Below are 25,694 nucleotides of genomic sequence, written 5' to 3' on the forward strand. Positions count from 1 at the left end.
ATATGTTATCTATATTCTATTCCGAATAAAATATTGAAATTTGAAAAACTTCCACTTCATTGCATTCTGCTTTTATTTACAATTTGTACAACGTTTGTGGAATAGGGTTTGTAGATATCCTGTAACACCCAACCCTATTATCCCCTAATAAAGAGAAAACACAGTTTCTTTTAGTGTCCTGACTGACTTTGCATTGAACGCGAAGCCTCTGCTGCCATCAAGTGTCAGAAATTTGTAATAACCTTTTAAAATAATCTATTACACAATTGGAATCCTTATTTTTACGCACATGTTCCTGTTCCTTCATTAAGCACTGCTTAAATGTTCTCTTTTCTCATTAGCCACTTGTCACAGACGCTCTATATTTACTAAGGCAACGTTTAATCTTGACTTTTTACCTGAAGCGTGACGCAAGCCGACAGGTGACATTCCATTCATAGAGATTTGTTTCATTCTCATTCTTATTCTCACTCACTCACTCACTCAGTCAGTCAGTAACTGCGGAAGTAAGCACTATTTAGGGCAAGTGTTAGCTATAGTGGCTCAGACTTAAAGTTCATGCCGAGGGACAAACAGCATTGCTCCCGAAAATCGAACTTGTTTCCACTGTGGGAATAGTGATCAGATCTGGACTGAGTGATGGCCAACAAGATGAAGCACAAGAGACAGGTGAGGGGGATAGAACTGCACTTAGTATCGTTTTGGTCTAATTCTAACATATTTAACATAACTAAGCAAAATAAAAGCCACCATGGCAGATGAGTCAGTGTTATAGAACAATAGAGTTACTGTAAACCGTAATTACATAACAGTCTGTGTTATTGATTATATACAACTCAACAATAACAAGACTTAGTCTTTCTGTTATATCCAAGCAGAGGTACTTTAGTCTTGGATTGATGTTACATTTTGCGTCATGTTATTTTTCTCATCCTATACTTTTTTCCCCCTAATTAGGGATTTATATTTAGGCATATGTAAAATCCAGAGTGACTTACATTTTTTACAATCTCATTACACATCTGAGGGTTAAGGGCCTTGCTCAAGGGCCCAACAGTGACAACTTGGTGGTTGTGGGGTTTGAACCTGGGATCTTCCGAACCGTAGTCCAATGTCTTAACCACTGAGCTATCCGCTTTCTTGTCTATTTTAAAAATTACTTCCTTAAAGATCTGTCAGCTGTCTGTGTGTGCAGAGGATTTTACATGGGCTATGTTATTAAGTCTACAGATACATTGTTACTATTACTGTAACTTCTACCCGGAGTACTGTAATTATATTTATTAAGTTCAGTCTGGGTCAGAGTGTGACGCAAGGTTTCTTATTGGCCAGAATTAGCATTTTCTAATCAGATGTCAGATCTAAGCAAAGCATGCAAACTCTCTTGTTTAAAATAATGTCAGCAAAGAAACCACCCTCATCATATGTCGTTCTTAGTAATTCTGAGGAACCGAGAGAAAGTGATGAATTTGTATGTCTGCTGTACAACAAAAAAAGTTATTTAAAGAACAGTTTTGTTCAGAATTGTAGAGAGTTGTAGTAAACAATTGTCATTCATTTTAAAATGCCCCTCCCATAATACCAGACAATGCTATGTTCAATACTATGCATTCCATTCATTGTTAAGAGATTCGTTTTCATTTAATCAATGCCCTCATTGCCATCTTTATTTACCTTTTCTGGCAAAGAAGAAGAGACAATTACAGTACTTTTATTGGTCAGACATTAGTCAGTTGTAACTTGTGCTGTGTGCTTTTTGCTGATGTTCTTTGTTGACTAAAGATTATGTTTGGTAACATGATACTGGAATTCTGTATGAATTCATGGTGTTTTAGGGAAGCATTGAACTGTTAGAAGCTATTGGGGTGGTAAAGAGAGAAAATAGCACTGGGAGCCTTGCTACGCTTATTTCGGTAAGTACCCCAACATTGTATTTTGAATTTTTTCTGTGCATTCCTCTTGGGTAATTTAAGTAAAACATGGTTTTAACATACTTTAAATGCTGCGTTCACTTTAGCACTCCCCAAATGTCTTCGACTATGTCCTGGTGGCCCAGGAAATGGATGAAGATATAGCAAACAAGAGCTCCAGGAAGAAACGCGATTTCCTAAAAGCTTTGAAGAACAAGAATTTACAGATAACGGTGTTTATTTACGGGGTTGGAACTGTATGTTATGTTCATGAATATGTTTAGATAGATGAATATAGATTAATCTAAATATATGTTTTGTATGGCAGACACTTGCTCATGATGATAAAGTGTTTTATGGAATCACAGCCCCAAAAGAGATCTTCGAGACATACAGATATCTGCTTAAAGTGACTGATGGATGTAACTGGAGCTGTGAACAGCAGGGGAATACACCACAATCAACAAGGTACACAACAAAGACACACACATGCATGTTTAAGACTGTGGCTTGCTACATTGTCAAACTAGTTAATTCCCAAATGACTGTGATGCCTTTTGTAGGATACGGATTGTAGACTACATCCTACACCACACCAGCATTGACACTGATGGTAAGTTTAAAGTTTTGTGTATGCGTCTGAATCGCCTATTCTGTCCAGGAATTCAGTAAATTGACCAATTGTACATTGTTGTGGGCAATAAATGTTTCAGTGCTTAATGCAATCCAAGCCGGAGTGGTCAGAAGGGTCACAGGGTAATCCTCAACTGCTCAGATTTATAGCAAGATAAATGCCAAAAATGTAAATTTGATATTTACATTTACAGTATACCAAGATCGAAAGAGAGATATGTACAGTTGATAATGTTTTCAAAACTGAGTGTTTGATTATTATCAGGACAGGGTCAGATCATTTATTGCATGGATAAGCTATAAAGAAAACATGAAGAGCTACAGCATGTGACCCAAAAGCCTCTGCAACACATAAAAATTCTTATGTTTATTAATGAGTAATTTAAAAAATGTGTATGAAGGAGTATGGCCTCCATGGGATGAGGGTTAGAAACATCTTTCCCCCAAAAAAGAATATGGCAGCATATCTCTTATTACCCAATGCCAACTGTCAATCATGGCAGTTGTGGGTGGGGTGGTTCATACCCGAATATTACTGAGACCATGTTAAGGTCATCTGCCCAGCAGCTTCAAGTTGGGCTGTACTGGTTCATGCAACTAAATCTCAAGCCCAACAGCAAATAGAAGTGTCAGAATGGTCAAGATCACAACCCACTATAATGTTCAGGGATGGATCTGGAGAGATCTATAGTGCTTCTAACTGTACATAAATGAATGTCCTCATACATGAATAAACTGAAGCAATGTTGTAAGACAGAGTAGGCCAACATTTCTCCAAATGACGTACACAAAACAATTACTTTATTGTTGCTAAAGGTGAAGCTACATGTTATTGAATCATAGCGTCATTATATTTACCCCCCAAGGTGTTTCAGATTGTTGGCCTTTTCACCTTCTATACCACTTATCCTGTACAGGGGCGTGGGAGGCCTGGAGCCTATCCCAGGGGACTTGGGGCACTAGGATGGGTACACCCTGGACATGGTGGCAATCCATGGCAATACACAAGACTGCACACATACATACACTCACTTAAACATTATAGGCAATTTGAAAACATCAGTTAGCCTACTCTGTATGTATTTGGACAATGGAAGGAAACCAGATGAAATGGGGAGAACATACAAACTCAACACACCCAGACCTGAGTCAGGATTGAAACACCAATTCTGTTGAGGCATGAGGCTGGAGTGCTAACCACAACACTACTATACCACCTATATATTTATTATTATTATTTTTTAATTGCTACAATATCAGATATGTTGACTGTAATGTTATTTGTTTCAAGGCTAATCAATTTGTGCGTGTCAATGTTTGTGTGTGTGTGTGTGTGTGTGTGTGTGTGTGTGTGTGTGTGTGTGTATGTTCAATGTACTCTAAATCAGTGACATGAAATAATTTTTGTGTAATAGGCTGTTTTTAATTGACTCTCAGGTGTTCCGGGGTATCTGTCAGACCTCATTAAAGAGAATGTTTTTCAGGATCAGTTTTGTCTTCATGAGGTTTGAACTACTTTGTTTGCTGTATTCTTCCTATTCAGAAATGTTATTAGTTCTTGTGTTCTATGGTGCAAGTAGTTAGTAGCATTTTTGCCTTTTTTTTTGTTTTACTACTTATTATATAAAAGAAGAAGTTCCAGTTTCCTTAAATTTCCCATATTGCATTGGACACACACTCCTCATACTTCCCATCTAAAATGAAGAAATCATAATGTTATTCTTGGTATCTATATCCAGAGAAATCCATAATAAATTACATAGTGATCATCAGAAGACACCTCATGATGTACATAGATGCAGACATCTAAAGTTAAAGACATCTTCAAAGAATGCTCCTTCTTTATTTCCACAAAAGAAAGAGGAACAGAAAGAGCTGAGAAAGACTTGGGCTAGATGGGCTGCCGCTTTCAATGGTCAACCCGTAACTGATGTAAGGTACTGTGCATTAATCTTCTCACTACAAATTAATAACTAAAAATCTGTTGAAAACTGACATGTATGTTTGTGTTTACAAAAGACACTACTTTGGAGAAAAGGTGGCTCTGTATTTCCTATGGCTGGGCTGGTACACATTTTTGCTAATCCCTGCGGCTCTCCTGGGCGTCATAGTCTTCCTTTATGGTCTATTTTTCTTCAGAGGCAACCCTCTGATGTAAGTTAATTTATTATTATTATTATTACTACTATTACTACAACAAATGAGTTGGGTTTGTATGATTTGATTATTAGAAGTGCATTTTAGGTTTTTATCCATAGTGCTTTTAAACTTGTAGTTTACAGGCATTTTTAGATTATTGTGAATATCACAAAAAAGAAAAACATAGAAGTGAAGCTTGGTAAACATACATTGTAGTAAAACTAATCCAGGCATGCGTGGCTTGTGACAGCTGGAATGATTGAGCTTACGTACAGTATGCAAGTAATCTTCCTTAAAACATTCCAAAACCTTCTCACAAACTATTATGTAACTGTTACTTTTTAAGGCGGCACGGTGACTTATTGGTTAGCACTGTTGCCTTGCACCTCCAGGTTCCGGGTTTGATTCCCGCCTAGGGTCTGTGTGCAAGGAATTTGTGTTCTCACCATGCTTGGTGGGTTTCCAACAGTTTCCAAATATGCAGATTAGGGTATGCTCCAGGCCCCGCTCTGTGACCCTGTACACAGTATAAGAAGATGATATACATTCTAAATTTAATCTGATATTACAAACAGTGTGTATGTTTGTATTTTCATGTTTTCATTCACTGCTGACTGCGTAACTATGGCATTATTGGTGTTTAGAGACTTACCATTACTTGCCAAAGAATCATAATTTCACAGTAAAAAAAAAAATCTTATTTGCACTATACACTGCAAAACATTTTCAAATAAAACTTGGAAAACAGTTTGTGGTTCAAAACCACAGTGTAAAACAAGTAATCACAGTTCATGCTCTTTGGCAGCAGTTCATTTAAATTGTTATGATTATTGTTATTGTATATATATGTTATTGTTACGAAGGCCTGCTAGGCATACTGTATATTCACAGAGCAAGTAAATGTTAGCAAACCACATTCTGAAATGCACCACATAGGTTTAGATTATAAAGTACCCCACACAAATGCCCTTAAGTTATCTTCCCCTGACCGAAGGAAATGAGAGATATCAGAAATCGATTTTTGGCCTTTTAAACATAAACTTGTACAGGAAAAGAGGAACTTGTCAGCACTCTGTTGAAGCACTCAAAATAAAGGCATTTCAACAGACTTACAGACTTTATAATCTAAACCTATGTGGAAGGACATGAAACCACTGGTATTCCTGATACAAGTGCAACAGTAATGGCAGATACTTTTTATGATTGTAAAAATTAACTCAAGTCATCAAGTACAACGACAAAACAACCACCAAATGTTTAACAAAGAATCTATGGGCTATTGCTAAGAGAAAGATGAGTAACAGACTTAACAATACAGATGAGCTTTTTATTATTATTGAGTGCATAAGTGAACATGTTTTCAAGAATTCCTCTATTGTAAATCATTTTAAATTGATATTAGGAGGTATTCCAACATCGTAATATATAGGATTTTTTTCATCAGCTGTAAGCTGTAATTATCGAAATAAAAAAATAAAAAAGGGTTGAAATATTCTACATACAGAAATGTGCAGCTACAAACCTGTTTGATGCCTACCTTTACACTAATGCATGGGCATATGTAACACTTCCAATACTAAGCTCTCACTCACAAAACATTAACTTATAATCATATCATCCATAGACTCTTTTGATAGGATTTTCATTTATTAGTTTTTTATATTTCAAATATTGTCTGTATTTTGTGTGTCATAGAAATGAGGTGTGTGACTCAGACACTATAATGTGTCCACTGTGCGATAAGCCATGTAAGGTCTGGCGGCTGTCTGATACATGCACATACGCAAAGGTATTCTCACATGAAATCAAAATATAAGCACATTGTTATACAGTTAGGTCCATAGGTATTCAGACAGATTTTTCCCCCTTCAGATTTAGTAAAAAAAAATATTGTCATTACAACTATTAATTTTTTTTTACAAACTCTCTCCTTTATAGGCTCAAACGTAATTGGACAATCGACTGTTAAGCAGATTCATGGCCAGATGTGACCCTTCTTATTATTTCATGAAAATTAAGGGGACAGATTAATTGCAAGTGTTGAATTTGTATTTAATAGCTGTTCATGGACACACTTAATCCATTAATTAATAAAGTGACATGAAGTAGTCAGTCGTGGGCTAAACAAACAAAACAGACCTACAGTATGAGAGAAAGATTACAAATTCAGAGGTTAACAATTTGGTACATTCTTAAAAGAAGCAATGCAGTGGTGAGCTTAGCGACATCAATAGGCTTGGATAGGATAACTAAAGTAAGTGATTGCAGATTTCTTCACTTTATGTAGAAAAACCTCTCAGTTGCAATAATACTCTGGATAAGGTAGGTGGGTTTATTATTTAAAGTCTAGAATCAATAGACACCTTTGTGATTGTACAGTACATACAGTGGGTTTATCTCAAGATACAATCTACTGATTACACTTAAGCACAGAAAAGACAGATTGTTTTTTATATAAAATATAAAATTTAGATAATTCAATCAAAGCATACCATAATGGACATTGGGGAAAACATGGAATTAAAGTAATCCAGTAGTTTCTTAAGGAAAAGCAATATTCTGACCTGATATTACCTGGACTAACCTGAAGGCATAAAGAGCCAGAAACAAGCAGCAACAGAAGGCACCTGCAGTAAAGGTCTGGGGAAACAGCTCAAAGGAAGAATGTCGAAATTTGGTTATGTTAATGGTTGTTCAATTACTTGAGCTTGTAAAAATTGAGAGACTTTGTTAAAAAAAAATTTAATTACTAAAGCCTTGGTTTTAGGGGTTTTAGAACAATCATGGATTACAAACATACTTAAGCACATGGATGGAACTCTCCATGAAATGAAGGGGATTTGTACTTGGTTAGTGGTCAGAGACTTAGATTTAAGGGCTTCAATGTTATGTTTTATCTTTTTCCCTTTGTGCAGTTGAGCACATTATTTGACAATGAAGGAACAGTCGCATTTGCTATGTTCATGGCAGTCTGGGGTAAGATTAGTTTTTAAAACCATTATAGCATTTCTGTTAGCAGGTTGAACACTATGATAAGTTCTCCTATTTCTTTTAGCTACTGTGTTTCTAGAATTCTGGAAGCGCCACACAGCCTCATATGTCTGCGAGTGGAAGGTTTTTGACTGGTGTGAAGAAGAGGTATGCATGACCCAACAAGGCTCTTCTTTTTTTTTATACATTATAAAGTGGCCTCAACAATTAGTGCAGCGAATAAGTATTAACCGATTCTTTACTTTTATGCAGGAGGAACTAATACTGGAGATAGTGAATAATCCCAACTGCAAGTCAGTGAAGTTCAGTCACTCATACCTGCGCAATACGCTAGTAATGGTGCTAATGACACTCATGGTGAGGATATCTCACTAACTTGGGATTTTAAACTATCAAAGTACATAAAGTCTAGTCATAACGCAGGTACATGCATTTGAAGCAAGAGTTCTATGTTGAAAGTCTTTTCTGAGCTGATTATATAATTGCATACAATGCATGGTGGTGTGTGTGTGTGTGTGTGTGTGTGTGTGTGCATGTTCACAGTTGCTGCTGATCATTGGATTGGCTCATGCCCTTGTGGTGTTCAGGGTAATAGCCAGTGTGGAGTTTGCTAAGCAAGAACAATTGCCTTTTCTTAGTGAAAACAGCTACACAGTGGCTTTGATGCTTGGAGCAGTGCTGCACTACCTCACAATAACCATCATGACTTGGGTAAAACAAGAAAAAAAAAGCTTCATTGAATTATTTCTATTTTAGCATCACAATAAAAACCTATATCGTATAATAGGACTAAAGCCTTACCTGTATGTCTAACAGGTAATTTAGCTTTAAAGAAGTATTTTATCATCCACTGTCTAGTAAACCACACCAATTACACTCTTTCTTTTCGTTGTTTTGTTTCTCGGCAGGTCAATCGCAGAGTGGCATTGAAGTTATGTGAATTAGGTAGTTGGAAAAGATACTCTGATAATATATTAAGTATAACTAAGTTCATTGGTTCATTTATACCTTGATTTTGTAGAGAAGGTGCATTCACATGCTGCTGTTGAAAGGAGCTTTACGGTGAAGATGTTCACTTTCCAGTTCTTTACTCTTTTTTCCTCACTTATCTACACAGCATTCTTTCTCGGCAGGTAAGAAGACAAAGTTGAATGACCTTATGAGAACTTTTTTGTAATATTTTGGTGATGACCAGCATCTATTCAGAAAGATTAGTAGATAAATTACAGTAATTCATTTTGTATTGTTTATTGCAGGATAAATGGATATCCAGGTGGATATGTAAGGATAGCTAAAATCTGGAGATTAGAAGAGGTGACTTAATTATATCTAGTGATATAATAGACTGATTATTAAGATTTAATTAAAAGTTAATGTGTATACTTTTAAAATCAAGCTGAACAAACTAATGTTGAGTCTTTACCAAGTATGACAGTTTCTTGTGTTTAGTGTCATCCTAGTGGATGTCTTACTGACCTGTTCATTCAGATGGCCATCATCATGTTGCTTAAACAGTTCATTGGCAACGTGTTTGAGTTTTCAGGCCCGTAAGTTGGCATTTTTAAACTGTTAACCTATATAAAACGTATCATTCTTTAGGAAAAAGGGTCTCTAGTCACTTGTCAGTTATAAAATATATAAATTTATATTTGTTTGTTTTATCTTCACACATTTTTAGAATAGACGTGCCAATTTTTTATTATTTTAACATAATGTGGAGTACAAATTGTAAAAGACCTTTCATTTTGTCATAATTATTATATCGATTACGGCTGAAAACACATCTTTAAATTAGGATATGTTTTAATTCTTGGCAACATACAGTAACATGCAATTCAATATGGTAATAATGTTGGGAAATCAAATAAGTTTAAATGACTTTGGAAAATCAAATAAGTTCAAATAAGCAAATAAGTAAAGATGTATTACCTAAAGGCATTTGGAGTAAGTGTCACAATTATGTAGTTTTAAACTTTTACAAATTGAAAGGTAATTTTTGTGAGGCTTCATTCAGATTTAGGTATCCAACAGACCAATGTAGTTTATGCTTGAAATACAGTAGTGGTATATAAGACTAATAAATGACCAACATATGGCAGATAGCCATCAAGTGATATTTAATAGTAATTCCATATATAAGCTATTTACTCTCTCCACAGTTGGTTCAAAGGTTGGCTAAAAAGGCGACAGAGTCGTAATATGAGGAAGAAGGTCCGATGGTGTTCGGAGAAGAACTGTGTGCAGGGCACAGGAGGCACTGATCTGTGTGACAACTGTAAACTTAGGGACTTGCTCTGGAACTTTGACCTCAATAATGTGGACTCCTTTAGCCTCTTTAACGAATTCCTAGAAATGGGTACAGTCACGTTTTTAAAGAAACACCATGGAATAACTCACTTTTTCAGTACTTGCTTTGTGAAAGTCTCTGTATTTATTTTTCCTCTTCTTAGTAATCCAGTTCAGTTTCACCACCATCTTTGTGGCTGCATTTCCCCTCGCTCCTCTGCTTGCTCTGCTTAACAATATCATTGAAATCAGATTGGATGCCATTAAAATGTTGCGTCTGGAGCGAAGGCTGGTGCCTAGGAAGACTAACGACATTGGTAAGAACAGAAGAAATATATTAAACTGTCTTTGTAAGTTCCAGTTAAATTCTGCTTATCCATTCAGCATGTGAACGTTGTAGGGGTTTGGACAGATGTGCTGGAAACAATTGGTGTGCTAGCTGTCATTGCCAATGGGCTGGTCATTGGCATATCATCTGATTTTATCCCACGGTTGGTGTATCGATACCACTATGGACCCTGTGCTAATTCCAGTACTAGTGGTGTTGAGTATGTGAAACACACACTATATTCTACACTATATTACAAAGAATACTGTAGTTGCCAAGCAAGGATCAGCTCATCATTATCATACTGTTCACTCATTCTCTCTCACACAGATGCATGTCTGGCTATATTAATAATTCTTTATCTATTGCTTACACAAATGATGAGAACATCAAAAAAGACTTTGTAACCAAGCAACTCATTCATATGGACAGGAAGGTGACACACTGCAGGTACTGGTGCATCTTTAATGAGTAATGAGTAATGAGTAATTTTCCTGTATCATGGTATTCAATTGTATTATAAACATCATCTATTTAAGATGTGTATTGGTTTTATTTTTTTTAGTTATAGAAGTTATAGGAGTAAGGATGACTACACATTGACCCATCAGTTTTGGGTCATTCAGGCAGTTCGCTTTGCCTTCGTCATTCTTTTTGAGGTATTAAAGAACATATAATTAATATATTATATTAACAATGAACGGATCATATAGGAGTAACATATGCATTTAGATTTTGGTCATATTCATTTTTAATAATCATTTTTGATTTACAATGCATGTGTAAATGCACTGTAAATGCTACAATGTGTTAGTCCGAGTGTGTTAGTCCATTTCTCTTCTTTCCCAAATTGTAATGGACATTTGTCTAAGCAGCATGTGGTCGTGATGTGCAAGTGCATCGCAGGGTGGTTTGTCCCCACTTCTCCCTTAGAGGTAAAAAATACGAGGCTGCAAGACAAGCTTGGACAACTGAAAGAACAGCTCCGGTGAGTCAACAAAATAAAAACTTTATATAGGATAGGTTTTTATAACTTAGTGACGCAGTGGTAAAGTGCTCGCCCTATTATTCGGGGATCGCGAGTTCGATTCCCTAGTGATGATGTAACCTCTCGCAGACGGAGGTCTAGAGAGAGCTGATTGGCCGACCTCTCAGAGAGGAGGGATGAGAGGCTACTTTGTGCTCCCACATTAATCACAGCTCTACAGCCAGCCAGGGACGTCTGTGAGCTCACGCAAGCGGAAGGAGCGGATAGCGCCGTCCTCTGAGTGTGTTACGCCGCCCCCAAAGGTGCGTGAGCGTCGCGTGGTTCAGAGGAAACACGTGATAGTCTTCGGCTCTCCTGAGTGAGTCATAGTAGTAGCCTTAATGTGGAGCCCCCTAGAGATGGAGAGGAATCGGACACGACTAAAATTAGGGAGAAAATTAATCCTTAATCCTGGTATCATTATGTAGCGGTATAGTCAACAAATTCGGCTGCTTACTGCTTGCAAACTTTTTCTTTATTAAATGAATCTAATTGTTGAAAATAAAATAAGTAACATTTAGGCATATATATATTAATGTTGTACCTCTAGTATGCTCTTATGGATTAACGTTAGCTAAACTAAATACATGTTCTCATTACAGAATTAATGGATTTCCATTATTCCCGGGACAACAACATTTCAAGTATAAGTGACAAACTTCAGTGGATTCTTTATAACAGAAAACAGAAAAATATACATCCACATCAGGATAAACGATTGGGAACCGATTCATGATCCTAATTCCAGGAGCAGAACAGATGAAGTTGCTGTGCACAGCTGTTAAGTTACTGACTTACTGATTCTATTTGCCAAGTTAATCACACTATCTTTGTTTTTTCAATAGTCCACTACATTTTAGAACAGTTTAAAAAAAAACGTAGACATCTTATTTTTCTAGACTGAAAACACAAAATCTGTTTTCAAATGATTTCTTCTTCTTACTTTTTTCTTTCTTTCTTTCTTTTTTTTTTACATATTTATAGCAGATAATAAATTATTATAATTGTTTTTAGATTTTGCAGATTCTATTACAATACGAACTTGAGCCAAGTACTTCAATATTCAGGAAAATGTACACATATAAAGAACCTGAAATATATATTTTTTTTAACCTAAGACCTGGCTACAACCAGAAATTTTTATTTTTTTATCTCAATTTGTTTAAATAAAAGTACTTCATGGTTTACAGTACCAAGTGTCTTTTTAAAGTCCAAAAACACATTCAGTGTTATTTATTCGTTCATCCACTAACTTTTCAAAAGCTTTCAAAATGACTGGTATAAAAGAAATGGGTCTGTAATTACATACATCAACAGTTTCTTCAGGGTTAAAACCAGCACCTGTTTTAAGATTTTGTGGAAGCTAACCAGTTTTAAGAGGTAGCTTTACCAAATACGCTTTTGGCCTTATCAGTATTGCACAATGTTTTATATAGAAAAAGCATCTAAACCATATGTATCTCTAGCTATTGATTGTTATAAGACATTAATAATTTTGTGGATTTTATCTTGATTGTTGTTTATTTAGCTTTTTTCATAGCATTGATACTGACCTTTCCATTTCTATTAAATTTTGTTATACTTTTACTTTAAATTTCTTATTGGTTAGTTTATTTATGTTTCGAAATAAGTGAGCTATTGTATATCCTGTGAATCAGAAAACAACTGAAAAAAGTAAGCTGAACTAAGCCTTTAAAAACAAGTATATCTGTTTGTATTTTTTTTTTACATGATCAGACAAACCTGTTAAATTTAGTGATTTGCTCTGGTGTAGCTATCTAGCACAAGTACCCTCATGCATTATTAATATACATACATACTGACACAATACAAGAAACTGAGATGTAAATGAAAATGTATTGCATTTTTGCTATGGAGCAGTATACATCAGAGGAATGGTGTGCTCAGATAGACAGGAGTACTTAATACACAATTTGCCAAAATGCTTCTTACAACATATTTTCAACTGAATAAATGGTCCACTGTTATTATAGGTCACATATTATTTTAACAAATACTGCAGGAAATCAGACTTTAAAGAATTATTCAGAAATGAAATAAAGAGCCATCATTTCTGTTTAAACGGTCATAAACCTTTAGCATTTTGCCTTTCTATATTCAAGCAATAGTAAATACATAATTCTTTTTTTATTATTTATCTGACATTTCTAAGCCATATTCTATATGTACTTAATGAGCGGTCATAAATAATAATAATAATAATAATAATAATAATAATAATAATAATTCCCAAAGGAAAGCTGTTAAGGCTGAATCATCATAATTTTTATTGTTCTGTATCAAACAGTATGAATACAGGCTTAACCAGTTACTGTTTGCATTTTACTTTATATATTTGTTGCTTTACACATCATGTGTATGTAGGTGGATAATTACCTTGCATTGCATTGCCGTAGGCATATGAACACAGAATTGTTCTGTTTATAAACTAAAAATATATTGCTATAGAGAAATCACAGGCATGTGATTACAGGTTTGGGTGGGCTTTCAAAAGTGGCTTCCGCTTTGTTAAGATGCATGCTTAAATAGGTGCTTTAGCTGCTTTACCTTTGGGGATGACCGCTTTAGACAATATGTCCATTTTCATATCTGACAGGAAAAGTACAAATGTTGGATTCAAGACCCAAAAAACAATTGTTTAAATGAATTCTCATGTACATTCTTTTCTATATGATTCTGATCTATGGACGTATTCTAAACAGATTATGATGATGATGTTTTTATTATTAGTAGTAGTATTCATCCCTTTACGGTTATGCATTTGTTTTTTTAATATTACAACCTTATTTTCAATATATAAAAGGGATATATATATATATATATATATATATATATATATAAATCGGATTTTCACCGATTAAGACACGAGACGCTGTCTTAATCACAGTGATTTTATAAAACGATAAAGGAAAATATTAAAGTTAAGACAGGGAATTAAGAAGAGGTGAAATAGAAATAATTGTGAGGAGAGAAGTGAGGAGAGTGTACTGTAGGATGTGTGTCACTGTGGCTCAGGAGCCGAGTCCAGTGGGCATGACATCACGAGGCGGGTGAGCTGTGGCATAATGTGGCTATGAAACAGAGGCAGCAGTCGGAGGTTCACTGGCAGCACAAATCGCTAACCGCAGTGCTGAATGAGCTTTCAGTTTCCCCTTGTGAGAAAAAGGAAGACGTAACCGTGACATTATATAAATATATCGGATATTATAACCCTTGACATTGCTCATTGTCACGCCAACAACTTCACATATTGTGTAAGATGTGGGAGACCCGCTTGTTTGTTAATGAGGAACAGTAAAAAACACACTGCCTTTTAGTAACAGCAAAATATTTTACTGAACAAATATATTAAGTTAAGCAATATTAAGTACAAAGTGTTGAGGCAACTTTTTGCTGTAATACTTTGACCTACGGCTGCTGTTTTTGCTAAAAAGAAACACATGCCAGTTTAGATATAGTTTCAGAACTATATAAAGTCGATATCAACAGGTTGTCCATGTAAAGGGTGTTTCCAGGTCACCGCACGCGCTGTACACGTATATCACGTGTCACGCGGTTCCACTTTTTTTTTTATTTTTTTTTATTTTAGTTTCACTGCGCAACCTGTGCGCACCTTGTCTCTGGGTCTATGCTGTTACATGAACATTACCTTATCATTTTAATCATACAACTGGTTTACATGTTGGATTTGAATACGACAGAGAAGGTCAGTGTGGCTGCTTTATGAAGAAGGCGTTAAAACACGATGGGATACACGGGTCTCTTCGTGTGTTTAATGTGGATCCAATGTGCACTCATGATCGGAGGTGAGACTGAAGTTTTTCTTCTGCACTGTTTAAATGCTTTCAATCCTCACAATTTCCCTGAAGTGAAAAAATAAACCTAAAACTTAAGCAAACTCAACCAGCGCGTTATTTATTTATGATATATTACTTACTTGGTTTAAGAATATTACGGTGTAAAAAGATTTATGAATTATGTGTTTGACTTACAAACACATACAAAAAACAAGAAACTCACCATGACCTTTGTACCTTCGCAGCTGGAGAACGCACAGTAAGTGCCTGACACTATTGTAAGTGGTTAATGAATGATGGAGTTTATCAGTGTCTGCACAGGAGCACTACACCGTGTGATCAGAATCGTAACCTAGATTTTACAACACACGAATATATATTTATTATTTTTAACATTATTGCAGGTGTGATCTTTTTAAAATCTCACTAGACACACGGCTATACTGTCTTTTAATTGTAGCCTCAGTTCATGGTATGTTTAACACTCAATGCTACCTGAACAACTAGATTGTTAGGTCAAACCTGTTGTCACCATCTTGTTGTTAGCATACCTGACAAACTCAAATGGTAATTTAGCTATGAAATTCAACAGGCTGGTTCAAACCAGTTTTTGTCATTAAGTTTGCTTAATGCTTGTGTGTTAGCGAAAATATAAAAGGCATAAGCATTAATACAACGAATGTATTTTCCCTCTTTTATTATCTTTTCCCATCCCCCTATTCTCAGCTCTTTTTTTGAATAAATGTAAATGCACACAGGTCTAGTTTTGCCTGCATTGTTAGTGTCCTTGCGTCTCACCTTTTTAATGTTTGTTTCCTTAAAAAAAAAAAAAAAAATCTCTGAATGTGCAAGAGAAGTCGACGGCTTACAGTGTGTAAATGTTGTGCTTTAAGACACAAAGCTAATAAATATCAATATAAGTCAATAAAAAGAAAATTTAGGAAGACCACAGACACTTTTCATGATTTTCATTTAGCAAACTTTAAAACTCAACACTGTTTGAACAGAGCCCTTACTCTGGAACAAAGAAAGTAAAGCATTAGAAAGTTATTGAACCATGCTTAGAGCATGTTAGCAGTGCAAACAAACTTCCCTTTTCCTATTACATTCTGTACTGCTTCTGCACTCATATGATATGATCTCAAACATGTGCTCTCAGAAAAAAGTCGGGAGTATACACTGTATATACTAGATCTCAGACAGTTTAGTATATCTGCTTTGACAACATGTAAAAATTGTAAATGTAAAAAAAGAGTTTTACTTTTTTTATGTACACCATATTTGATCATATTTTATTTTGCCATCCTGTGCATCCTGTGCTGAGTTTGCCTTAGAGTGCCAGGTCTCTTGAACATTCAATTTGTAACCATTGTATTACCTTAAAGCAGTATGCAGTCAGTTGTGTACAATACTGTTTAGACAATGTGTAGGTCCACTTGTAGATTTGACAAAAAATATTCTTTGTACATTATAACATCATTTGTCTTTGCTTTTACAATAAGTGCAAAATTACAAATACCAAATGTTTTAAGCATCTTCTATGCTATTTATGAAGACAATGAAACAGAATAATTTTGATCACTGTTGACTCTTGGTCTTAACAGTCATTTAAAAATAAATAAATTTAGCTTTAAGCTCATGGCTTTAATATTGTAAGTAAACTTGTAATCAGTGAGTCTTACTGAGTCCTTGCAGTGAATGTACTTAATAGAAATAATGTGTTATAATCACATAAGGAATGTGGCCAGTGACAGATAGATAGGATTAGACAGACTATCAGACAGATAGATAGGAATCAGACAGACTATCATGGTGTGGAGATTTAATACATTTTGGCCAATGACTGCCAGGAGGGGCAGCTCAGTCTTACAGAATACACATACAGGTCATTTTTTAACAAGGTTTCCCTCATGTTAAAAATGCTTTCGTCCACATTAAAAAGGCATAAACATTTTGTCAATAGCATGTCAGACCAAAAGGTGGCGATATAACCTAACCATAAAACAACGGTGGCACAAAGCCATGTTGCCCAACCAGAAGCTTAAAAAAATGTGATTCCTGGGTGCGTCACACACTAATGTCAAACAAAAGAGATACTTGCACACCCTTACAAGTCTCAGTTTCTCTTTCCAGATGCCAGCACTGAAATCCAAATTTCTTCACTTTTGGAAGAAGGTTAAAAAAAATGTAAAAGATTTTGGCCAACACAGTTATAGACTGTCAGGTCAGGCTTGTACTCATAATGAAAACTGGTGTGCAATATTACAGAAAAACATCATCAACAAAATAATGTCAGGCATAGTTTTTAAATAAAACAAGGCAAATAATAAAACAGCAGTACAGAATGGAATGTACTTAACAAAAAACAAGCAGATGTTAACATCACCACGTCAACACGTTAATCATCTTCATATCGTTAATAAGTTTACTGATTGGCTGAAGATGAGTCATCTTCAGAATATGGTCACAAACTTGCACATTCATTTACTTGTCATACATATTTTGTGAAGCCCCATATCATGGACATTACTGTATGACATTCATCACCAATAAAATTTCTTTAACTATTTTTATTATTGTCTACATTTTCCCTCCAAATATTCTTTAAACTGCCAAGTGCTGAAAAAATAGGTTGTCTCCTAAGATTTTAAAGCTCAGAGACTGAGCATACAAGATATAAGTCAGCTATATAAGATCTATGTAATTATGTACATTTCCACCATAAAATATAGTTTTATAATATATATATATATATATATATATATATATATATATATATATATATATATATATATATATGACATCATGATAAATATGCATAATTTTGGTCACCATTCAAAAAGAATGTTAACACACGTCTTACACAATCCTTTTTGAATTTGAAATTATAAGTTTAAATGTTGCTCAGAACAACACACTATTTAAAACAAAGATAACAAATGAAATTTTTTTTATACATATGGATACATATGTATATGTGGGCGGTGGTGGCTTAGTGTGTTAAGGCCCTGAGTTACGGTTCAGAAGATCAGCGGTTCGAGCCCCAGCTCTGCCAGGTTGTTGCTGTTGGGCCCTTGAGCCCTGCCTACCAACAAGAAACTGGAACATATGGAGAATAAAGAATTTCACTGTGCAGTAATGTATGTGTGAAGAATAAAGGCTGAACTGAACTTAGACAGTCTTCATCTGGTGGTAGTGAAACCATTAATTATACTGCAATATATGCACAGCTTCAGAAGCACTCGAGCTAATTAGGCACTTTTGTATAAAGTGTTTTTTTTTCTCTGAAATCTTGTGTGCATTGTATACACTCATCATCCGTAAGCTTAAATTTCTCCTTTTTCTCCAATTCTCATTAATACTCAAGCATAGCAAAGACTGTTGGGTCCAATCCTATAGAGAAGCTCCTGTAGATCAAATTACTGAAAAACTATTTATTGGCTATGATAGGAATGTCTTTGAATGTCTTTGGCAGCGTAGGCACAGACTGGTCATAGTGCGTGGTGTTAGCGTGCTAGGTCGTTATATACAGAGCCCTTATGCAGAGCGTCAGAGGGAAGGCTGTGTGTGTGAGCTGCGGAAGTGCTTGGTGCAAACTTTTAGGGAAAGTTTTCCTGTTCTGAGATAACGTGGGTTTATTAATGAAACTAAAACACTTAAACACAAATCCAGTGCTTTCTTGAAACAGAGCTATTCCTTATATTTATTTTCTCGTCATTTATCTAGTGTTTTGTTTCTCCCGGCTCCACAACCTGGTGCTAGCTAAATATCCACACGGCTACTGCTTTTTCCCCCTCTTTCTTTCTTTTTTTTTTTTTTTTCTGGGGTTTATATAGACATGCGTCCAGGTGTTATGCATTGTTCCTAATTGCCATTATGGGGGCGTTGCCTAGTAACAGCATGGGGGTGGGGGGTGGGGGGGGAGGGGGAGTTGGGGGGGTTGGGTGGCCGCAGGTCTGCCTGACTGGAAACCCATGCAGCAGCTGACCGTGGGTTTGCCTGTCACAAAATCCGCGATGTTACAGATGAATCATGTGTGTGTGTTTTTTAACATCACGTGATTAGCTAAGTGCATGTTCCTCACATACCTAGGCAATAGATTCCCAAGATCCCAAGAAAGCATGTTATGAAAGACACTGTGATGCTTTGTGCAATGGTCTATTTAAAAAACCTCTGGGTCCTGGCATCCATTCTGTACTTTACCATGATGTATCCACCAAAATTGTTACAGATCAAGTATTCCCTAAGGAAAGTAATCTCGTTCAGCAGGATAATGACCTGCCATACTGCAACATTATTTTGAAAAGGTTTGAGGAACATGCCAAAAATTCAAGGTGTTGACTTGGCCTCCAAATTTAAATTTTTGAGTTAAATTTAATTAAGCATCTCTGCGATGTGTACGGCCTGAACTTGCAGGACTTGAATAATTTGCACCTTGGTGTCACATACAACAGCACACCTTTACACATACAACAGAACAGAGGTCTTATTGAGTCCATGCCTCAATGGTTCAGAATGGTTTTGGAGACACACTCAACATTAGGTAGATGATATTTATTGTTACAGCTGATTTGTGCATTTTCTAGTTAAAAAAAATTCTATTAAATCTTGAAATACTAATTACCAGTATTAATGATTGTGAATACTGTAAGTAATTATAGTATAGTATTGTATATATATGAATTGTCCACAGTATAACCTGGGGCAGAATTGGGTCAGCAGACTGAAACTGAATAGAGATCTGGGAGAAAAGTGATGACTATCAGTCTCACCTGGAAAATAAGGTTTGACTTTGTTCTCCTGTGGTTGTGCATTCTCAGCCAGGCCTGACTCACAAAGAGCTCATTGTTTTAAAGAGTTAATGACCTGGGAATTTGTATGTGCTTGTGTAACATATATACATATCATAGAGTAAAAGAGTTAGTGATGATGTAATGAAGATTTATTTATCTAATTTTTTTAAATTAGGACTAGACCTAACCATATATAATGACACAGTGATAGGACATAAATAGAATAGGAATTTCTTTAATTCATTTTATTTATCAGTTTATATAGTAATATATTTTATTTTATTTTTACTAAGTGTGCAGTTTTACATGGAACTATTTTCTCCTTGTTAATGCATGTGTACTGTTCTTTATATTCAGAACCCCTTTGTAGCAAAATTCTGCAATTTGTGCCCAGCAGCACGAAAACAGATGTGTGGGAAAGCCAAGGTTCCAGTGTTGAACTGAACTGCACTGTTCTGATCCACTTCAATAACAACAGTGAGATTGAATGTAAAGCCCATCTACATTGGAACAAAAATGGAGAACCCCTACCCAGCACTGGATACTTCACCCAGAACACATCACAGTGGTGAGTGCCATGTGTAAGAAGTAAATCCCATAGTACCCTAAATTTTTCATTTTAAAATCTTTTCTTGTTTAAGAAGATTTTGCACTACGAAAATATATTTAATATACAGTACTGTGTGTCTTAGGCACCTGCAAATAACTGCTGTAGAGAGAGAATGTTTTCAAAAAAGTTTCTGTAGTACCAATCAAAAGTTTAGATTTATTTTCTACATACTGTACTAGATCAATACTAGGCACTATGGTGGCTTAGTAGTTATTATTGTTGTCTTGCACCTCAAGGTTCCGAATTCGATTCACACCTAGGGTCTGTGTGCATGTGCTTTGTTGGTTTCCTCCGTGTACTCTGGTTTCCTCCCACAGTCCAAAGACATGCATATTAGGTTAACTGGTGCCTCCAAATTGCTTGTAGTGTTTGAGTGTGTGTGTGCCCTGCTATGGATTGGTACCCCATCCAGGGTGTACATCGCGTTGTGCCCTATAGTAAGTTTCCTAAGATAGGCTCCAGGCTCCCTGTGACCCTGTATACAGGATAAAGACGATGAGTAAGTGAGTGGAACAATCCTGGATTTTGTAAAAAACAATAAAATAACATTTATGGAATAAATTGGATTAGATTGTCGGGATTAAAAACAGTCAGTTATTTTAAGACATGAAGGTCAACTGTTCTGGAAAAGTTTTTATTACAAAGTACAGTATTATCGAATGCATTTGCAAAACCTACCAAGAATCATGATGAAACTGTCTCTCTTTAAGGACATTAAGGACTTTAACTGGTCTGATGACTCTTTGCTTAAAGTATAGTCTTAGTTATAATTTGTGCATTTTAATTAGGAAATTAACTGCTTGGCTTTAGTGAACCTCCAACAGAACCAGACACAGTCCTTCTGAGAACACCTGCTTCTTTTTTCATACATGCAAAACCAAAAGCTTTTTTTTTAAAGAGGCCTTTTACATAATATGCTGCTTTTTTCTGGCCTACAGACACTTTCATGTAAGATTTTTTTTTTTTAACTAAGGAATACTTATGTTTGGAAATCAGATTTTCCTTTTTTTTGTACTGACTTAACAGTGAAGTTATAAAATAAACATGTGTGACAAAGTTTTTATACATATAAAGAAAAAAAAGAAATGAAAAAAGGGTGCACATACAATACTGTGCTGTTCTGAAATGGACTAATAAATTAAATACATATAATGTCTAGACTAGGTGTAGAAAATGACATTTTAACTGATTTTCACAGGTCCACAGGAAAAGACCAGCTGATGTTAAGCAGTGTTCTGACTGTAAGCCTTAAGGATAAGTCAGATTTTGGTCTCTACTCATGTGAAATATGGAATAGTACAACAACCTTTAGGCTTCAAAAGACAAGTAAGATCTCACATACTTGTTTTTATCATTGATGATGATAGCCCAATACAGATGCTGGTAATGGCTGCTTAATATGGTCTGTTTTTTTAGTTTATCATAGAATATGCAGCATTTAATCCATTTTAAAGTTCTTGTGTACATGTATATAATACTAATTATGACATTTTGCCCCCAGCTTTTCCCAATCACACAAGTGCAGTGTTGGCATCTCTGGTTTTGTTTATAATCTTAGTCTTGGCTGCTGTAGTGTATTCAAAATGTCATCTCAACTTCAAACTCTGGTATAAAAACTCATATGGGGAATATGAAATTAATGGTAAGTCTAAAAAAAAATGATGGATAATGTTTTTTAATAAAAAAAATTCTTTTCAAGAAAAAGGTTTATAACAACATACATTTCAGCGTGTCAATGATCATTATGTTTATTTTTTCCCATACAGATGGCAAAATATATGACGCTTACATTTCGTATATAAATGATGAGAATGACCATAAGTTTGTCAATTTTATTCTAAAACCTCAGCTGGAGAATAAGTGTGGGTACAAGTTACTTCTTAATGACACAAACATCCTCCCTGGAGCAGGTATATCCCCTTTAGGAATGTAATAACAGAATGCCTCACTGTCCTCGTTAGGTTAGACAAATTGATTTATGTTTACTATGTTACATATGTACATAAAGTTAACGCTATACTACAGCTACTGCATAGGTGTTATTATCTTATATATTTTTATTTTGCTTAGTTTTGTGTGTGGGTTTTGTCCTCAGAGCCATCTGCAGAGTTACTTATGAACATTAGTCGCTGCCGGCGGCTCATCGTAGTGTTGTCACAGGGGTATCTACAGCAGGAGTGGTGCACTTCTAACTTCAGGTACAAATGAATGCTTTGCTGTGACATGTGTATAATGGCTAAGGATAATGCAATTTAAATTTAAATTCTGTTTTTGATATCGGATTTTGATTATTATTGCAAACAAAGAATTAAATAGATAATTTCTTTTTCTTTTTAACAGGGAAGAGAGAATTTACTCATTTGTTTCAGTTGGTCTAAGGTTTTGATCTGCTTTTAGACAGGGTTTATTTCACCTGATGGAGCTGTGTCGGAAGCCCATCTTCATTGTCTTTCAGTCTCAGAAGAAGAGTATTAATGTGGACATCTGTCAGCATTTACGAGATCACCAAGGACGAATCACAACTCTTATTTGGGGAGCACATTCCATTGTGAGCCCTCTCATATTACATACATCAATGTAGTTTTGATTGCCATTATTTTTCATCCACAGTAGATGGCCATCCTGTGCATGTTAGTTAAAATATTATCAGAAAGGCAACACATATCTTCTATTTGCAGATTAGAAATAATTGTGTCAGTGAGGGTGGCAGGGAGTTGCAGTAATGCTATGGAGTCAGACCCATTTCATGTTTCACAGATAAATGTCAGGTAACGTTTATATTTGTTGTATTACTTAAAAGATTAATAAATTGTGTGAAATATGAAACTGATCTGACTCTATAGGATAATGTCTAAAAAAAGGTCTTATACTAATAAGGTTTGAGGCTATCTGATCTAAAATATCAGGTTGCTTAGGGTTATCCAGATCTACTATATCATGCCTACAAATATAAATATATAAATATATAAACATATAAATATCATACTGTATATACACACACATCATTCACAGGCCCCATCATCTGGATTTTGGAAGGCACTAGCTTTGGCCATGCCCCGTAAGGTGATGTTTCATAGTGAGTTGATTGGAGACCCCCAGACTCTGCTTCAGGGGGATAGGGACCCCATGCTCACTGTACAGCCAGACTATCTGGACTGCACACCTGATCCAGACCCTGCAGGAGATCTGGGTAAGAACATGAGTGCTGATTCATTTGCTGATCGCTCACATTTTTGATTTTACCTTGGTATTCTACCCCTCAGACACACTACATATTACAAGACAGTACCTCGTGTAGTTTTCGTTCATACATATGCCTAGGCTAACGAAACTTTCTCTATGTTCCAGAATAATATGCAATGCCATATATTATTTCAGTCCACTTCTCTGTTCTCCCATAGGGATACGGTTCCCCATCTATAAAGCAATGTCCAGGGACCAAGTTCTGCCAACATCTTCTGAGCCAGTGACTGAAGCCAAAACCTCTGAGATTGATGTTTCTGATCTGGGCTCTAGGAGCTATGCTGCCCGAACAGATTTTTACTGTCTGGTTACTGATGACATTTGAACCTGAAGCACATTGTTCCTCTTTCACTCCAACTTGTGGTCATGCTTTTTATGTTTCAAAAAAATTTTCATTTTTGGAAGCTTGATTTAACACGATTAGAAAAGTCTTTTACAAGGGCTTAAGTTTATTTAAAACACACAACATCTAAGTCATTACTTTTTTTTTTAAATTTAAACTGGTGCCATTTTGATTACTTGTATGTAAAAGTCTTATATTTATAATTATGTTAACTAGTAGTGATACAGCAGTATTGCACACACCTTTTGCTTGCACTTACCTGTCTTTCAGCAACAAACTTACTGCAAAAGTGTCGAAGTGCAAAATATTGCTAAAATTTCTCAGTAGTTCTTGTACATAGCTCTTATATTTGTATATACTTCAATTAACTGTTTCCAAATGAATTTATTTTGTGGGCCATTTGTTGTTACAAGGCATTTCAGGTCCTTCTCGTGTTATTTTCGATAGCACACTATAGCAAGACACCTGATCTTAAACGGTCAACCCCCCGCCACAATGATTTACATACTCGGTTTTAAGAACCAATTGTAGAAGTGTGTCAGGCTTTATTTGAATTAGATTTACATTTTTGATGGCCAGCCTGTGTGCTTTTGTACAGTCTTGTGAAGTGCATGAACAACTAAACTGACTAATCCTTTTCGAACGAAATCATTAAAGTATATTGACGACCGGATAACCAGCATGCTTTTGTCTAACTTGCAAATCTCCATGCATTGTCTGCCTCAAAAGATGAGGCAAAAGATAAATAGACACACATTTAAACAATGTGCAAGTGTTTCCCATGTTAAACTGCAGATGGCAGCACTGGAAATGAATACTGAAATTGATAATAATATTAATACAATTTTATTCAATACATTGCTGGAATAAAGCTGAGAGTATTTAAGTGGGTTCATCATGTTGAACACAAAATTCCCACAGTCATAAAAAAACATGGTCAAACATGTGTTATGACCCTGCAATTGTAGCATATAACTATGATTGTGTATTAAATGGCTTTTCTATACTGTATGTCACACTCTGCAGTGTACAGTGTACAATGTATATAGTGCATACAATGCCTTGTAGTGTATATCACACAAACTCATCACAGGACACACATCAAACATAGCTTGTGTTTACACAGCAGAGTCCTTTTTAGTACTCTCCAAAGCACACACAGCTAGTCAGTGGTCCACCAGCTGGAAGTCCTGTCCACGCAGGGCTTAAGCAGGGCTTCTCTGTACACAGGGTTGGACTGCATGAAAAAGACACTGAAAAAAAATAACGTATTTAGCTCTATTGTTTCTATGTTCATGGTGCTGTCTTAAGGATAGATCTCATAACAGACTCTGCCAAACCCTTTAATACAAGACTTTTCACTTGCCTGCATACAGTATATCCGATAAATTGATGAAACATGCACACTTAATTCGCTTCCAGCTCTAGTCACTTAAATTGGTCTGCAATGTCCCAGTGAGCCCTTCTTTTGAAACAATATGCCCAAACTGATAGGTGGCTAGGTAGCTGTCCATTTACAGAGCTTGTTTACCAACATCATTTGGTTCCTGTGAATACTTTGTGGTTGATGTAA

The 25,694-nt window shown here is 35.6% G+C and overlaps 2 protein-coding genes across 7 annotated transcripts; both read left to right on the plus strand.

The window, feature by feature from the left end:
* Positions 1–468: 468 nt before the first annotated feature.
* LOC128542303 (anoctamin-9) lies at positions 469–12,510 on the plus strand. Of its 4 annotated transcripts, XR_008365660.1 has the most exons (25): positions 469–669; positions 1,836–1,913; positions 2,018–2,143; positions 2,239–2,378; positions 2,474–2,523; positions 3,981–4,048; positions 4,401–4,480; positions 4,563–4,697; positions 6,378–6,471; positions 7,598–7,658; positions 7,738–7,820; positions 7,926–8,030; positions 8,217–8,384; positions 8,582–8,618; positions 8,695–8,806; positions 8,930–8,987; positions 9,123–9,220; positions 9,833–10,029; positions 10,124–10,276; positions 10,360–10,507; positions 10,618–10,737; positions 10,853–10,946; positions 11,163–11,275; positions 11,405–11,577; positions 11,917–12,510. XR_008365660.1 is itself a non-coding variant. In XM_053512392.1 (24 exons), exons 1-24 carry the CDS (start codon positions 640–642, stop codon positions 11,966–11,968), a joined length of 2,400 nt encoding a protein of 799 aa, XP_053368367.1. In that variant the 5' UTR covers positions 470–639; the 3' UTR covers positions 11,969–12,510. The 4 variants fall into 4 exon arrangements, 3 of the variants coding, with proteins under 3 accessions (XP_053368367.1, XP_053368368.1, XP_053368369.1); XM_053512392.1 differs by lacking the exon at positions 11,405–11,577 and having other exon boundaries at positions 470–669; XM_053512393.1 differs by lacking the exon at positions 11,405–11,577 and having other exon boundaries at positions 470–669; positions 8,791–8,806.
* Positions 12,511–14,938: 2,428 nt separating this feature from the next.
* On the plus strand, positions 14,939–25,388 carry sigirr (single immunoglobulin and toll-interleukin 1 receptor (TIR) domain). 3 transcript variants are annotated; one of them, XM_053491249.1, is made up of 9 exons: positions 14,939–15,141; positions 20,323–20,493; positions 21,734–21,861; positions 22,037–22,177; positions 22,302–22,445; positions 22,631–22,733; positions 22,933–23,083; positions 23,548–23,725; positions 23,937–25,388. In XM_053491249.1, the coding sequence occupies exons 1-9, from the start codon at positions 15,059–15,061 to the stop codon at positions 24,101–24,103; spliced, it is 1,266 nt and encodes a 421-aa protein (XP_053347224.1). In that variant the 5' UTR covers positions 14,939–15,058; the 3' UTR covers positions 24,104–25,388. The 3 variants fall into 3 exon arrangements, with proteins under 3 accessions (XP_053347224.1, XP_053347223.1, XP_053347225.1); XM_053491248.1 differs by having other exon boundaries at positions 14,955–15,141; positions 20,283–20,493; XM_053491250.1 differs by lacking the exon at positions 22,037–22,177 and having other exon boundaries at positions 14,955–15,141; positions 20,283–20,493.
* The last annotated feature ends 306 nt before the right edge of the window (positions 25,389–25,694 follow it).

The sequence above is a fragment of the Clarias gariepinus genome, chromosome 2 (assembly GCF_024256425.1).
Source record: "Clarias gariepinus isolate MV-2021 ecotype Netherlands chromosome 2, CGAR_prim_01v2, whole genome shotgun sequence".
NCBI lineage: Eukaryota > Metazoa > Chordata > Actinopteri > Siluriformes > Clariidae > Clarias > Clarias gariepinus.